This window comes from Falco peregrinus, chromosome 3 (assembly GCF_023634155.1).
Source record: "Falco peregrinus isolate bFalPer1 chromosome 3, bFalPer1.pri, whole genome shotgun sequence".
Classification (NCBI taxonomy): Eukaryota; Metazoa; Chordata; class Aves; order Falconiformes; family Falconidae; genus Falco; species Falco peregrinus.
In genome coordinates, this window is record NC_073723.1 from 43,996,395 (window position 1) to 44,009,472 (window position 13,078).

The following is a 13,078-nucleotide window of genomic DNA, read 5'->3' on the forward strand; positions in this document are numbered from 1 at the left end:
TGAAAAGGCTCACCAGCACTGATGGGGAAAATCACAGCTACCTTTCCTCAGTAAGGCATTTTTTAATAGAGTAAGTCATACAGCAAGTGTTTCATCACGAAAAAAAGCTACTTCTTCTGTGTGCAGAAGTACTGAGCCAGGAGTGCTGTAAAAGACTGGGTCTGTATTTTAATCACGACCTTTGGTGGTTGAGATAGACTCAGATTTCATGGGGTGCTCCCTAAATTAAAAAGAGCAATGAGAAATTCAGTTCACTTATTCTCTGGGATTGTGAGATCCTCATTCTCTGCTCAGTCAAAGGTGTGACATCTACTCAACATCTGTGGCATGATTTGAACATCATTGGCCAGTAGCCTGGAATAACAGGTTTTCTGAAGTAGTCACTGGTCTCTTACTCAGTGACCTGAAGATTATTGTAAAGATGCCAGAAATATATATCACCTGAACAGGGATCTAAGACCGAATCAACACTGCCTCTCCTTTTTACCCATTTCATTTTGGCTGTATATGCAGCCCCCCAACCTTTATCTCCTTTTCAAACTCCAGGCAGGTGGGCACTGAATCCTGCAGGGTGCTGCAGTCCAGCTCCTCAGCTGCTCACAAGTCAGGAAAGCCTGGAAGTGGCATAATACAATATCCAACCACAAGGACTCTCAGGTCCAGTTTACTAATTACTATCAGTGGGATTTTCAGTCACATAGGTTGGTATTTAAATATTGATTCATCTTCAGTGCTTTCAGACTACAAGCACTGCTTTCCGTAGATGAGCGTATGGCTACTCTGAAAGCCTGAACTGTCTCAAGGCAGTAGGATGACAATTAACCCAATATTTCACAAACGGATGGCTTGTGTTATTGTGACATAAATCTACCATAATGTGAAGTGAAACAGCAACAGTCCATCCATGATGAAGAAATATGGGTTTTGTACACTCTTTTTTCCTTTCTGAATGCCTTAACAAAGAGCAGTAGTAGCAATGCTTGGAGGAGGAGGCCAAGTAGAAGTAGAATTCAGTATTTGAATGAGCTAGTCGCAGAAAGCCAAAGTCTAGGTGAGCCTGGCTTTGTATTAATTTGAACAGGAGAAATAATTTTGTCCACGTTGTCATTGTGGAGTCCTTTTGTTAGTAATGGACTGAAAAAAATGAAATATACATAAATCAGATGGTATCTGTGACTCACCAGACAAATCATGGAGCAGACTATTTGAGGTAAAACTTCAGGTGAAGTATTTGCCACTCATATTAATTATGAGAAACTGTTGTCGAAAGCTGATCTTAATGCATTGCCCTCATGACTTGCCACTGCTGCCTCTGAATCACCCAGATAATTCTCAGAAGCAAAGGAGAGAGAGGTTGTAGAAAAGGAACAATCAAGACTTCCCTGATTTTCTCTGCATGTATTTGCTAAACTGAGAGGGGAAAAAAAGTCTCACCTGAAGCACAAGTCAAGATACAAAACAGAAATTTACAGGTAGAATTTGCCGCCAGCTGAACATCAGCTTGAGTGGCCTCAGACCCAGCTGCTATAACAGACTGCCAACTCATTAAGTCAATTTACAGAGAAGCAAAGGCAGAATTTTTGGACTGTTAACCGAGTTCCTTGCATCTAGTGTTTGCCTTGTGTTTCAGCTACAGGCTGAACACTTTTTTTTTTTTTTCCCTAAGTGAAATTTAAGAGACATTTAGGAAGTAGCTTCAGAGTTTAATTTGGGCTTGTATACTAGCTGATTCATGGGTCTCCTACAAAAGGCTTGGCTTCTCAGAGGATAGATGACCCATTTTTCATTCAGTCAAACCTTGCAGAATTTTTAACTGTACAGAAATAAACCCATCCAGTTTTCTACCTAAGGAAAGACACAGTGCAAGTATATCAAGTCCTGGATGGTAAACAACAAGCTGACTTTTGCTCTCTGCATTCCCAGACCCTTCACTAGCACTAAACACAGTTGTTGCAGGGAGCAGAGAGTTTTTGGAGCAGCAGCTGGCTTCCTAGGAGAGAGCTGCCTGGGCTGTGTCTGGTGCTGATGCTAATAAATTTCTCATCCTGCTCTGGGGGCAAACTGTGGAAAGGCTGTGTCGGGTGGGCCAGAGAGGAAAGAGACCCTCGCTTAGTATCATTGCTGCAAGATCTAGCCTTGCAAGACTGCTTTCTCTTAAGCAAGCGATCCCCTTGCTTGAAACAGTTGGCTTGAAGTGGGGACTTAGATTCCTTGCCCCAACAAATGGGCAAGACTGAGTTTCCAATTCAGAAAAAAGAAAGGAAACTATTCGTGTCCCACCGCCACGCTCGTGAAATCAGTCCAGAGCAGTGCTGCGCTAAAATGTGGGACCCTGCTTTTACAGAGCCGAGGAAAAAATAGAGATACATTGGCAGTGAGCCAATCTCCATGATCCATCTTGTGCTTATTTTGGTTTTAAATGATCTTATTTTGTCTGTGTTGTCTGCATATCGACTTGACAACCAACTGGCTAAAACTTAGGTAAGTACTGACCTCTCTGACATGTGATTTAACTGTCTCATGGAAAAATATTTGAAGGATCACCAGCTGAAATTGAAGTATTCAGCAGCAGGGCAAAGAGAACTACAGTACATGAATACAGAGAGGACTGTCCCTATGGTAATTCTGGCAGATGGCATAAGGTTGCAAGCAAGTAATAGAAAATTTTAAAACTAATGAAACAAGATTAACATAGGCCACTCCATTAGTATTTCTCCTCCCAAACAGCTCAGTCCTGATTATATTTTATATCCTCATGGAATTAAAGCATTGTACTTACTGGCAGCAAAGGGAAATTAGATCAGAATACTGTTTGTGGATGATTAACTTGCATTTCTTTTCAAACTAAATCTATCTGTTTGAGTCCTTTGGAGTCTACAGACAGCCAATTCTCTGAAGGCAAATTTGAGCAACAGAATATAGGGTCCAGTACTTCATCTTAGGTGAAATAAACTGGACAACCAGAGACCCAGGTGAATACAAGACGTTAATAAACTCTCACAAATGTATATGGTGTCACTGCATGAGAAATGCTGCCTACAAAAATCTGATTAGGGTAAAAACTGAACAAACTTTTCCTTATGCATCCATTGCCCTCTGTATTTTAACCAGACTGAAATCATTTGAGCAGATACAAGGTATTTTAGGATCTGCCTTCTTCCAGTGACAACACCAGTAAGTTTTATTATAAAATAACTGTCACTGCTGATTTTTGGGATTCTTCTATTACAAGCCAAAGGATAGAGTGGTTCTGCATGTGAAGACATTTCTAAGGGCTACATATTCCTGGAAAGTGGTTTTACTGTTCTTGATGTGCCTAGCTTTCTCTAGAGTGAGGTCTGCACAAGGGAATCAAAGGGCAGAACTTAAGGCCAGCTTTTCACATTCGGTTGCTTAAAGCTGGGCAGCCAGAGGGGCTCACATAACCAGTTTGTTAGCTGGGAGTATTGAGCATTTGCACTGTTAAACGTGATAGATGTTGAGCACTCCTGCAGACTAATCTTACTACTAAAGATGACTTAATGCATATTTAGAAGTCAGATTTCCAATAGCGTGAAGGGCCACATGGCCCTTCTGGTGTATCAGTCTAACAGTTAGATGCCACATGAGCGTTTACAAAACACACACAACATTGCTCATATGCCTAAAGCTCCACACCTATATGCCATTGGTAACATCCTTCAGGTATAAAAAGCACAAAACCACATGCCTGAGTCCCGAAATGCCAAATAGGTGAACGATTTTTCTGAACTCTAATGCACAAAACACAACTTCTTCCTAGCTCACCTAGTCTGTCTTCTGAGACGGAACACAAGAAGACAGCTTAGTACTTGGTGAAGGCTTGCTTCACCTCCTTCCGTAACCCATTACACAGGCTGTCTCTAAGCCCTCTAAGTTTTTGGTTTGGACTCCAAGATCTGTTTCTCCCATGTACTGGAAAGGGCTGCTTATTAATGTCTGCGTCACCCCTCAGTAATACATTACACCTCATGGTGGCAAGGCAGCTCGCTAATGCTATTCTCGCTCCCTGTGTTTTAATCGTTCACTCCTGGTTGCCACCCGCAGAGGCTCAGATTCACTTCAGGAGACCCCCCCCAACTTTAGAAACTGAACAGAATCATCTGAATTAAGAGCAATGTCACCTTACACTCAGCAGGCAGATGTGAAGATGTGCCAAGTGTGAACCAGCAGCAGTTGGCAGACTGTCTCTCTTACTGGAGATGCCTCTTGTCCTCTGTCAGACACAGAAGCAGCCTGTGGTGACTATGCTTCTGGCTCAGGCACTCCCTGAGGCGGGGTAAGGCTCTCTGCTGTGGAGTTATCTATTTTGTTCATGCTGAATCATCTCCTTCCATCCCTTCTCAGACCAAGAAATCAGTACACCTGTGGGCTGCACCTCCTGTTGCCGTATCCCTGTTGATACACCCTCCCACACTCTGAATGATATTTCTTGATGCATCAATACACTTTCTTAGAGTTCTTAGAGTGCAGTGGTGCTTAAACAAAGTAAATTTGGGGAATTACTAGGTGGAAATGACCTCTCTTTGCTGCTGAAATACAAGGAAATCCCTATCAGTGCACTCTCTTAAAATAGCCTGAAAACAAATTATATTTTTATTCATATAAAAATTAAAGTATATACTGTCACTACATGACTGCTGATGACAGTCATGCAGAAATATTATTATTATGAATTATTATTACAGTTATTGCAAGTAATTTTGTTATTTGGCTTTTAGGGGCTTATCACACAAAAAGAAAAAAAGGCAGTGACCCAATACCTTACAAGAAAGATAAAGACATGTAAACTGTCTAAACGGCCACCTCAATACACATGGAGAAGAAAATAATTTTTATGCAAATAGAGTTTCAGACCAAAATGCCTTTCTCCCTCACCTCCTTTCTATTTCATGATTAAATAAATCATAAAGCTGTCACTAGAGACCACATAGAAAGAGGTCTCAAACTGTAGAAATGAGATCTTTCTGCATTTTTCTATTTCATAGAAATAGAAAAGAAAAAAGAAAAAAGAGCATAATGCTATTCGCATGTTTCCCAGGAGTACAAACAAGCTCCATGTCCTCTTGTAATAATACAACGAACTTTCAAAACCAAACACAAATAAATTAAAATTAAACTATGAACCATAAATTTAATTGAGAATCACAGTGTCCAATGATTTTCAAACTCAAATTACCACCAGACAGTGCATCTTTTTGCATAACTTATGTAGCTAAAGCATAGGTGATAGCTTCTTTCCTTTCCCTTTTTTAAATGGAGAGATAGACTTCAGTCATAGTGCTGGAGTTTTAGCACAAAAAAGCTGAATAATAATTTTTTATTTTTCATAAATGCACTATATCACGGACAGTGCTTAGAATGCAGTACAGAAAGTGAGTAGGGGGAAAATCCCCATTTTTGTGTTGAAGAATAGAGCAAAATCGAATTCTTCTGTCATTAGAGCAAACACCCAAAGGTAACTACAATTGTTTTGCATCATGGTCTTTGGTCTTCAATAAATAAGATTAAATGCCCCAATGTTAATGCAGAATTCTCTGCAGATCAGCCATATAACTTTGGAAATTGAATATATACATATATTTTAACTAAGACGGGTGTGAATTTGGAGCTGGAAGAACTAAATCATGGACAGTGTCTACCAAAAAGGAGCTACTCCAGAAGAGATGTTATAGAATAATTAAGGTTTAATTTACAGTATTTGCATTTGGGACAATTTTGCCAGGTAGTGAAGTTCTTAATCCTTGATCTTAGTGTCACTTAAGGTGACACAAAAAAAGCCTTTGCCTACTGAAAAAACTTTTAAAGCATGGATATTTAAAAGTGCACACACAACCTTGTGTGTCTAAAGGGTTGGGATCCCCCCCCAGCTGCATGGTGATGCATTTCAGGGCCATGTTTCGTACTCCATGCTCACTGGGAATGTGGGAGATGCCTTTGGTGTGAAAAGAACCTGAAAAGCAGTCCCCAGAATGTGGGGTGTGCTATGTGGGCTGGGGTGTGAGGGGACTCTCTCCATTCTCTCCATGGGGACCTCCGAGGAGCAGGGCTCAAGCCATCCTCCTGAGGGACCACCAGTGATTTGCTCATGGTGGGAATCCAGGCAGAAGGATTATTCAGTGGATTTTTCTTCCTGATGGCAACCATTACTCTCCAGATCTTCCTCCCCCATTTCTTGGACTGAACAAACTTGGGACTCTTCACATCTACTGTCAACCCACAGGTTCTCCATCCTGCTGGTCATCTGATCAGCAACTGAAATATAAGCCCATATATCTGAGGGAGTAAATGTCTCTTTTCATTTTGAACCAGGGAGATGCAATATTTAACCATGCAGGGGTAAGCTGAAGGGTGGCATTTCGAAGGTGCGAGAAAGAGATGTTTTAGGCAGATTGTAATTGTGAACTAGCATGATGTCTTTGGATGGGAAGAAAGGGAAAAAGTCCTTTAAAACCATGTAGGAACATCACCAGAGACACTATTTGAACTGTTAGTTAACGGTAAAATGAAATATTTCCTACCCATGAAAGTACAAATCATGTATTGAATCAGATTCCAAAGACGATGTAGTATGATAAGAAATGCCAAAAGTGATATGCAGAATGCTAACTCCTGTGAGAAAATAAGAAGAGTGCTTCACCAGTGTTGTCATAACATGAACTAGTCATTATCACTATGTTCAGTGAAAAAGCTGTTTCCACAGCACTTTTCCATAATATTCTTTAATTGGAGGAAGGGAGTAAAAACAGTGGTGTGAAGAACATCAGCCGGGGTTTTAGAAAAAATAAACAAATACGGCATTTCAGAATGGGTTGTGTCAAATCACATGCAGGAAAAAACAAAATTGATGTTCACAGACTTAAAAATGATCACTGCCACATGACAGCAGTCATTTTGCTTGTGACACAGACACATTTCAGCTCAGATCCGTAAATCTGACCATAGCATCATCTCACAGGATCACCCTTCCAAGCTTGGTCACTCTGCTTTTTCTGTTTTTCAGTATACTCTACACCTTTCTGCTTCCTGAGCTTTCCTATCCCTTCCTTTGTTTCCAGCTAAGGGGAAACCCCATACTCAGCTGCGGCCCCTGATCCTTCCTCCCTGCATCCCCAGAGCCACATGCTACTCTTCCCAGCATCCTCCTCCTCCCAAAATGTCAGTGTCGCTTGTGATCTGGGAAAACATTAAAACCTAGCACCCTCCAACTCACGTGCCAACAGGAACCGACATCTTTTCCATGTGCCTGGTTTTACTCCTGGTACCCAACAATGAAGAGAGCAGAAGACCGCTGCTGTTTTTCACACAGTTGCCCACATCAAATGTTAGTTTTTCTTCTTTAATTAGGACCCAAGGAAGCAAAGCACAGTCAGGCAAGCTCCCAGGAAACCAACCCAATACAGATTTTACCTGCCTATAGTGAGGTTTGGCTGCCCAGTCATCAATGGAACTGACAGGAAGAAACAGCAGCAATAAATTTCACTGTGAATTTATTCTTTTTGCCAGCTCATTTGGAATATACTTAAGAAGACAAGGTTATAGCAGATTTGATAATTTTAAAGTATTTTTTAAATTCCACTCAAATATTCTCAAATCAAACCCTGACTTGAAAAACAGCTACTGAAATTTGGGGTCAAATGTTACTTTTGTTGAGACTGAAGTCAACAAGAATCCTTTCACCACCAAATTCCAGCGTCACTGACTACAGCCTCCAGCTAAAAAGTAAGTGCTCCTTCTATCATATCTGTACAAACTCTTTCTCCTGAACTTTTTCCACGCCATGTGATGGTTTATCATGGTAGGGCTGCTTATGTATGCTAAATGGTCAACTCCAACTTTAAAGGAACCGTCATGAAATACTTACTACCCACTTGTGCTTTTTCTCACACACATACATAATCTCCTCTCATCGCACACATACAGGTAATTGCTCTGTTAAAACATACGGCTTTAGCCTGTAAATCAGGTTGTTTTAATTTAGAGAATGCTGCTCATGGGCTGGTAGCCAGGCACTAGAGCAAGAGCTGGTGTAGTCTGCAAATCCTCCAGACACAGCAACCCCAGCTGTGTTCCTTGGATCTTTGACCCATGTGGAGTTTGTACACATATGCAGAAGAAGGGATATTCAAATTCACGTTATATGAACTCTAACACTGTAATTTTAAGGAAAACACTCTCCCATACTCAACACTTCAGTCTGTTATCCCATCATGATGCTGGTACTCTATCACAGGACTGGGATATATTATCTTCACACTGTCCTTTAATCAAGTCCCAAGAATCCTTGGAGGAAACTCTCTGCAACATTTCTGAACCCAGGAAATCACATTGCCTACTGAGAACCAGTCAAACACATAAGAAGGTTCTGGCTGTTTGCAGAACTTCATGTTCACACGGGGAAGCGCTACACTCCAGATACAGTCACGGAGCTGCAGAAGGCAAAGCCAAGCCATAGCTGCTCAACCAGCAATGATAGGATGGCATGTGATGTACACAGGCTTTCAACAGGTGATAAGAACAATCTCATGCACGGGATTTGTCTGCAACTAATGCATGCAAATGTCTGATGTGCAGAGACATTGCCAGCCTCTCCAACAGCTCCTGAGCATGTGTGTGAGCAACTTGCACAACAGCTCGCACAAGCGAGGTGCACTGGCAGTTAAGCACAAGCCACCGTCAGCATGCTAACTCTGAAGCCAAAAAGTCAGCCTGTCACATATTGAAACTATTTCTAAATCCAGTGGATTTGCTGAAATGACATTTTATGCTGTTTCCGTATTTCTGAAATTATTCTTATTCTTTAGCATGCAGAGGAAAATTAAGACACATTTCCCTTAACAGTTGCTGATCCCGCCTTGCTGCGCATCACAGCCCTCTGCGGTGACTTCGGTAGCACTGACCTTGGACGTTGCTGCAGTGGCATTACTTTCCTTACCACTCCCCAGTGCACTCTCCTCAGTTGCTGCCGCTGATGGGGCTTCCGCCTTCTTTGCACTTGTTTCCAGAGAAACAGGAGGCCCTACTTTCCCCAACCCACTCACCGGGGTTGAGCTCAGATTGCTTGATTGCCGCGACTGAGCCTTATACCAGCTAGGGTAAAGCAAGGGGTCGATGGTTTCTGCTGTGGCCGGCACTTGAGTGTCAGACTCTGGGGTCTGTGGAGAACCACTTGGTGTCACAACATCATCCTTAATTAGGACAGATAAAAAGAAGAACAAGCAGAGTGCACTACGTTACCTTCCTGCCATAGCCACGTTGCTCTGCATACCATGTTTGCTATATCTCACAGCAAGGAGTAGATTTGTCCTAATATATGGTCCAAAAGAATTACAATCAAAATGTGAAGAAAAAGCAAGTATCATTTGGATAACACAGATATGGGAAAGAAATTAAGTTACCCAAAAAATGGAATAGGAGGGTAGAATTATCTAGGAAGGGAATGCTGACTAAGAAAGGAGTGAGCAAGCGGTTTCTTAGTTCAGATAAACAGCGAATTCAATCCTAAAAACATAAGAAATTCTGCATAAGACCCTCATGAACTGATACCAGCTATGAACGATAGGTGTAGGTACCTTCAAATGGCTTGTTGGGTTTTGGGTTAAGAACAACGCATTTGCCAATGAGTCTGTTGATATAAGCAGTCAGAATATGGGGAATACAAAGACACTGGAGAGAAACATTTGCCCACCAGCATTCCTATCGATGCTACAAGCCAAACACAGATAGATGCTCTGCCAGGAAGAGGAGCAGCCACCTGAACTGCACCTCTCTGCCTGCGTCAGGCTTTCATGGCTCACCCACAAGGTGCTTGCTACCACCACAGCATTTTGGCTTTGCTTTTCTTACACCAGAAGGCAAAAGCTGAAATACAGCTATCCCACACACTGCCACACCCACATGCCATGGCTGACTCCAATCTGACCACCTCCTAATGGCATTTTACAACGGCTACAGCAGCATGTTGTACACCTCCCATTTTAGCCTTAGAAGTGAGGGACTTCATGTTAGTGGGCCAGATTGCTTATGTCTAGTCCTTGTTTGCATAAAAAACTACATCAGTTTAGATAAGTTTGGTTAAGTCACTGCAAACCCTAAAAGACAAACTTTGGTTAAATTAATAAAGCCTGATTTAAGAGAATCTCCACACAACTGGTACAAACTCACCTATGCTTTTAAATCAAAGCAAGAATGAATCTATAGTATTTGTTTTCCCTTGTTTCAGGTGGTGAGCTTGCGACAATCAATAATACTTTATGTACTCTCTTGTTTTCATACTGGCCTCCCCAAATATCTTCACATTAGCCTTTAGGCACTCAGCAACCTCAGTGTGTAAAAGGACTCAATTGCATAAGAGGAGAAATTTTCTAAGTTAATTATATGTAAGGCCAGCTAAGTAGCACATGAAGCATATTTTCTATGTAGGTCTTTTAGAATATACGGCAATTATGGTCTCATGCTAACCAAATTCCTTAAGAAAAAGTGCTGGCCTAAATTATTCATACCCTGCATCTGCTTGCTGCTAGGCTGTAAGAAGCAGCTTCTTCTCCTGTTTGGTGTATGATACTCCTGCATCCACCTAGATGGTGTCCCTAGGATGATCAGAGCAGAAGAAGGAAAACACCATTCACAGATTAGAAGTATGATCTAAAAATTGGTGGTGGAAAGCTCACTAAATTCAGAGGGAATTCCAAATTCTCTTAGTATAAATATTTCAAAAACCATTTCGTTCATAGTAATTAGTCTGAGTTAAATCACAGCAAGCACAACATCCATCATAACATGTTTAACTCCCAAACTGAATCTCTTTTATTTATATCTTATGGGTCCCATATATATCTCAATTTATCTAGCAGCATAATTTTTTGCCTATCAAGTGATATATACACAACTCAAGAGGACAGGGTACAGTTGTATATATAGGTACAAGGGCAATACACAATTTTGCTCTCCAGTGCATCGACTCCCTTAGCTGTGCTCCTGACATATGGTGCCTACAGGTCATGGAGAGCATTTTGCTGCTCTGCCAGGAAATGACCAGCATAGCCATAGCTGGCAGGGCAGGGGGCCATGGGGGGCACCTACCTGACCAGCCAGGGTGGTGGGTAGTGGCACCGGAGCAGGTTCAGCAGAGGGGTCTCCCGCTGTGCTCTGTGGTTCAGGGTCCTGCTGAGGTGGCTGTGGTGCTCTCTCAGCACCTTCCTCCTCCACCTCTTCCTCCTCCTCCTCTCCTGATGACTCTGTGTGGACTTCATCCAAATCTTCACCATCCACTGTCTCCTCCTCTTCCTCTTCACCCTCCTCCTCTGATAGGACACACATAAAAGGACAGGGCTGAGTGCCATGTGAAGATGGCTGCAGTTTTATGTAATTAAAAAGTCGTTTACAATTGCATGGCAAAGCTACTGCTAATCTGCTGCCTGGCAGAGGATGCAGGCGGGGGGGGGAGCGTTGGTGAGGAGCCTGATCTCACCAGCCTGGCTTGGGCACTGCTATGGAGCTGCCAGCAGGTGCTTCACAGCAAGGAGGTCACCAAACACACAGGCTTGTTAAAATCTTAAGCTGACCCTTTCCATGGGAAGGAGGACAGAAAGTTCTCCTCAGGGATGTGCAGCATGACCCTGCACTTTTGGGGGAGAGGATACCTGCTCTGGCACAATCTGCCAGAGAAAGGTCCCTCTTGCAATTTTAGGTTGTATGTTTGTTTCAAACACCATTGAAGTCATCATAATCAATCTTTACCAGGTCTGTGCTTTGCAATACATGACTGGAGGTTTGGGATACCAACCTCCCTAACACCAGACTGTCCAACTTTGTCAAACTGTCGCTTTTGCATTATCTGACACATGCTGTTGACAGCATTCATGGCTCGGCTCTTTTCCAGAGGGAGCTCTCTAACAATGCATTTTCTTTTGCATAATCATACTATTCATCCTCACAAACATCAGATGTTGTTCAAAGCCATCCTAGCACTACAAAGAAATAAACTTAGATGGATGCATTAACCCAAGCTCCAAATTGTCTGCGCGTTTTGCACAGGTTATGGCTCTGCCTGAGTATGTAGAATGAATGTAGATCTGCAAATTAAGAAACACCCTCATAATGGAGAGATGTTTTTGCAGGCAAATCCACTCCTATAAACAGAGTGCTGAACCTCTGCTTCCATGTCCCCTGGCTGGAGAGGACCTCATTGACTGTAGTAGGAGTTTCAAATGCAGGACTGAACTCCTGATTACCAAAGCTCTTGCTAATGCCTTGTCCCCAAGAGGTGGGGGTCACATTCCCTGTCACATGGTGGTGGTGGTGGTGGTGTGTCCAGAGCATGAGGTCGTGACCTTGGCAGATGCATGTGTGTGGCAGGGATGTGGCAGCTGTGGCTGATCAGAGGGATGAACTGGGCATGAGGCTGTGAGTAGGGATTGTTCCTCCCAGGACAAATCCCTGGAAGTTCATGGCCATGCAAGATGGCACCTGCTCCTCTGCTGCTGACTGGTGCAACAGCTGCTGTCCTGCTACATGGACCCCTGTGCCAAGTACAGCTAGTCCATGGATTCTAACCTACAGACCAAGATCTGCACAGCAGGTACACAGGGTCCCATGCAGGGAGCAGCCACGCACTCTGAAGTTAGTGCAAGTCGTGGCAGGGGGTTACATGATGCGTGGCATCTGCATGAGACTTAACTGGGCTGATAAAGGTCAATGTAAGTGTATCAGCAGGATCCAATGCTAGCAAGAAAATTAGAGACATCCAGATGACTATTACTGGTGCCTGTTAATAGGAGACATCTGATTTGAAACATTTATTTTCATTAACTTCTTGTGGCTTCTTTTGTAAGGTAAAGCATAGGTGAACCTAGATTTCAGGCTACTTTGATAAATGCAGAATTACAACTTCACATTATTATAAAGACATATTAAGCATGTTTAGTCATGACATCATGACTAATGTCATGACATCATGACTAATGACATGACACGAGATGTTAAATGTATGAAAGATGATGACAATTTTTTCTTCCCTCTATAACTCTGTGATCTTCAATTTTGATTATATTTCTGTTAT

At 42.3% G+C, this 13,078-nt stretch overlaps 1 protein-coding gene across 2 annotated transcripts in view; it reads right to left on the minus strand.

Annotated features, from left to right (window-relative positions):
- Positions 1-13,078, minus strand: part of TRIM55 (tripartite motif containing 55) — a 39,831-nt gene that overhangs the window by 10,094 nt on the left and 16,659 nt on the right. Inside the window, exons 8-9 of one of the 2 annotated variants that reach the window (XM_027791696.2) lie at positions 11,101-11,321; positions 8,919-9,206 (exon numbers count right to left, since the gene is read on the minus strand). In XM_027791696.2, coding sequence (XP_027647497.2) covers positions 8,919-9,206; positions 11,101-11,321 — 509 coding nt within the window. The remainder of the gene's footprint in view (positions 1-8,918; positions 9,207-11,100; positions 11,322-13,078) is intronic. The other variant, XM_055800827.1, reaches the window with a different exon arrangement.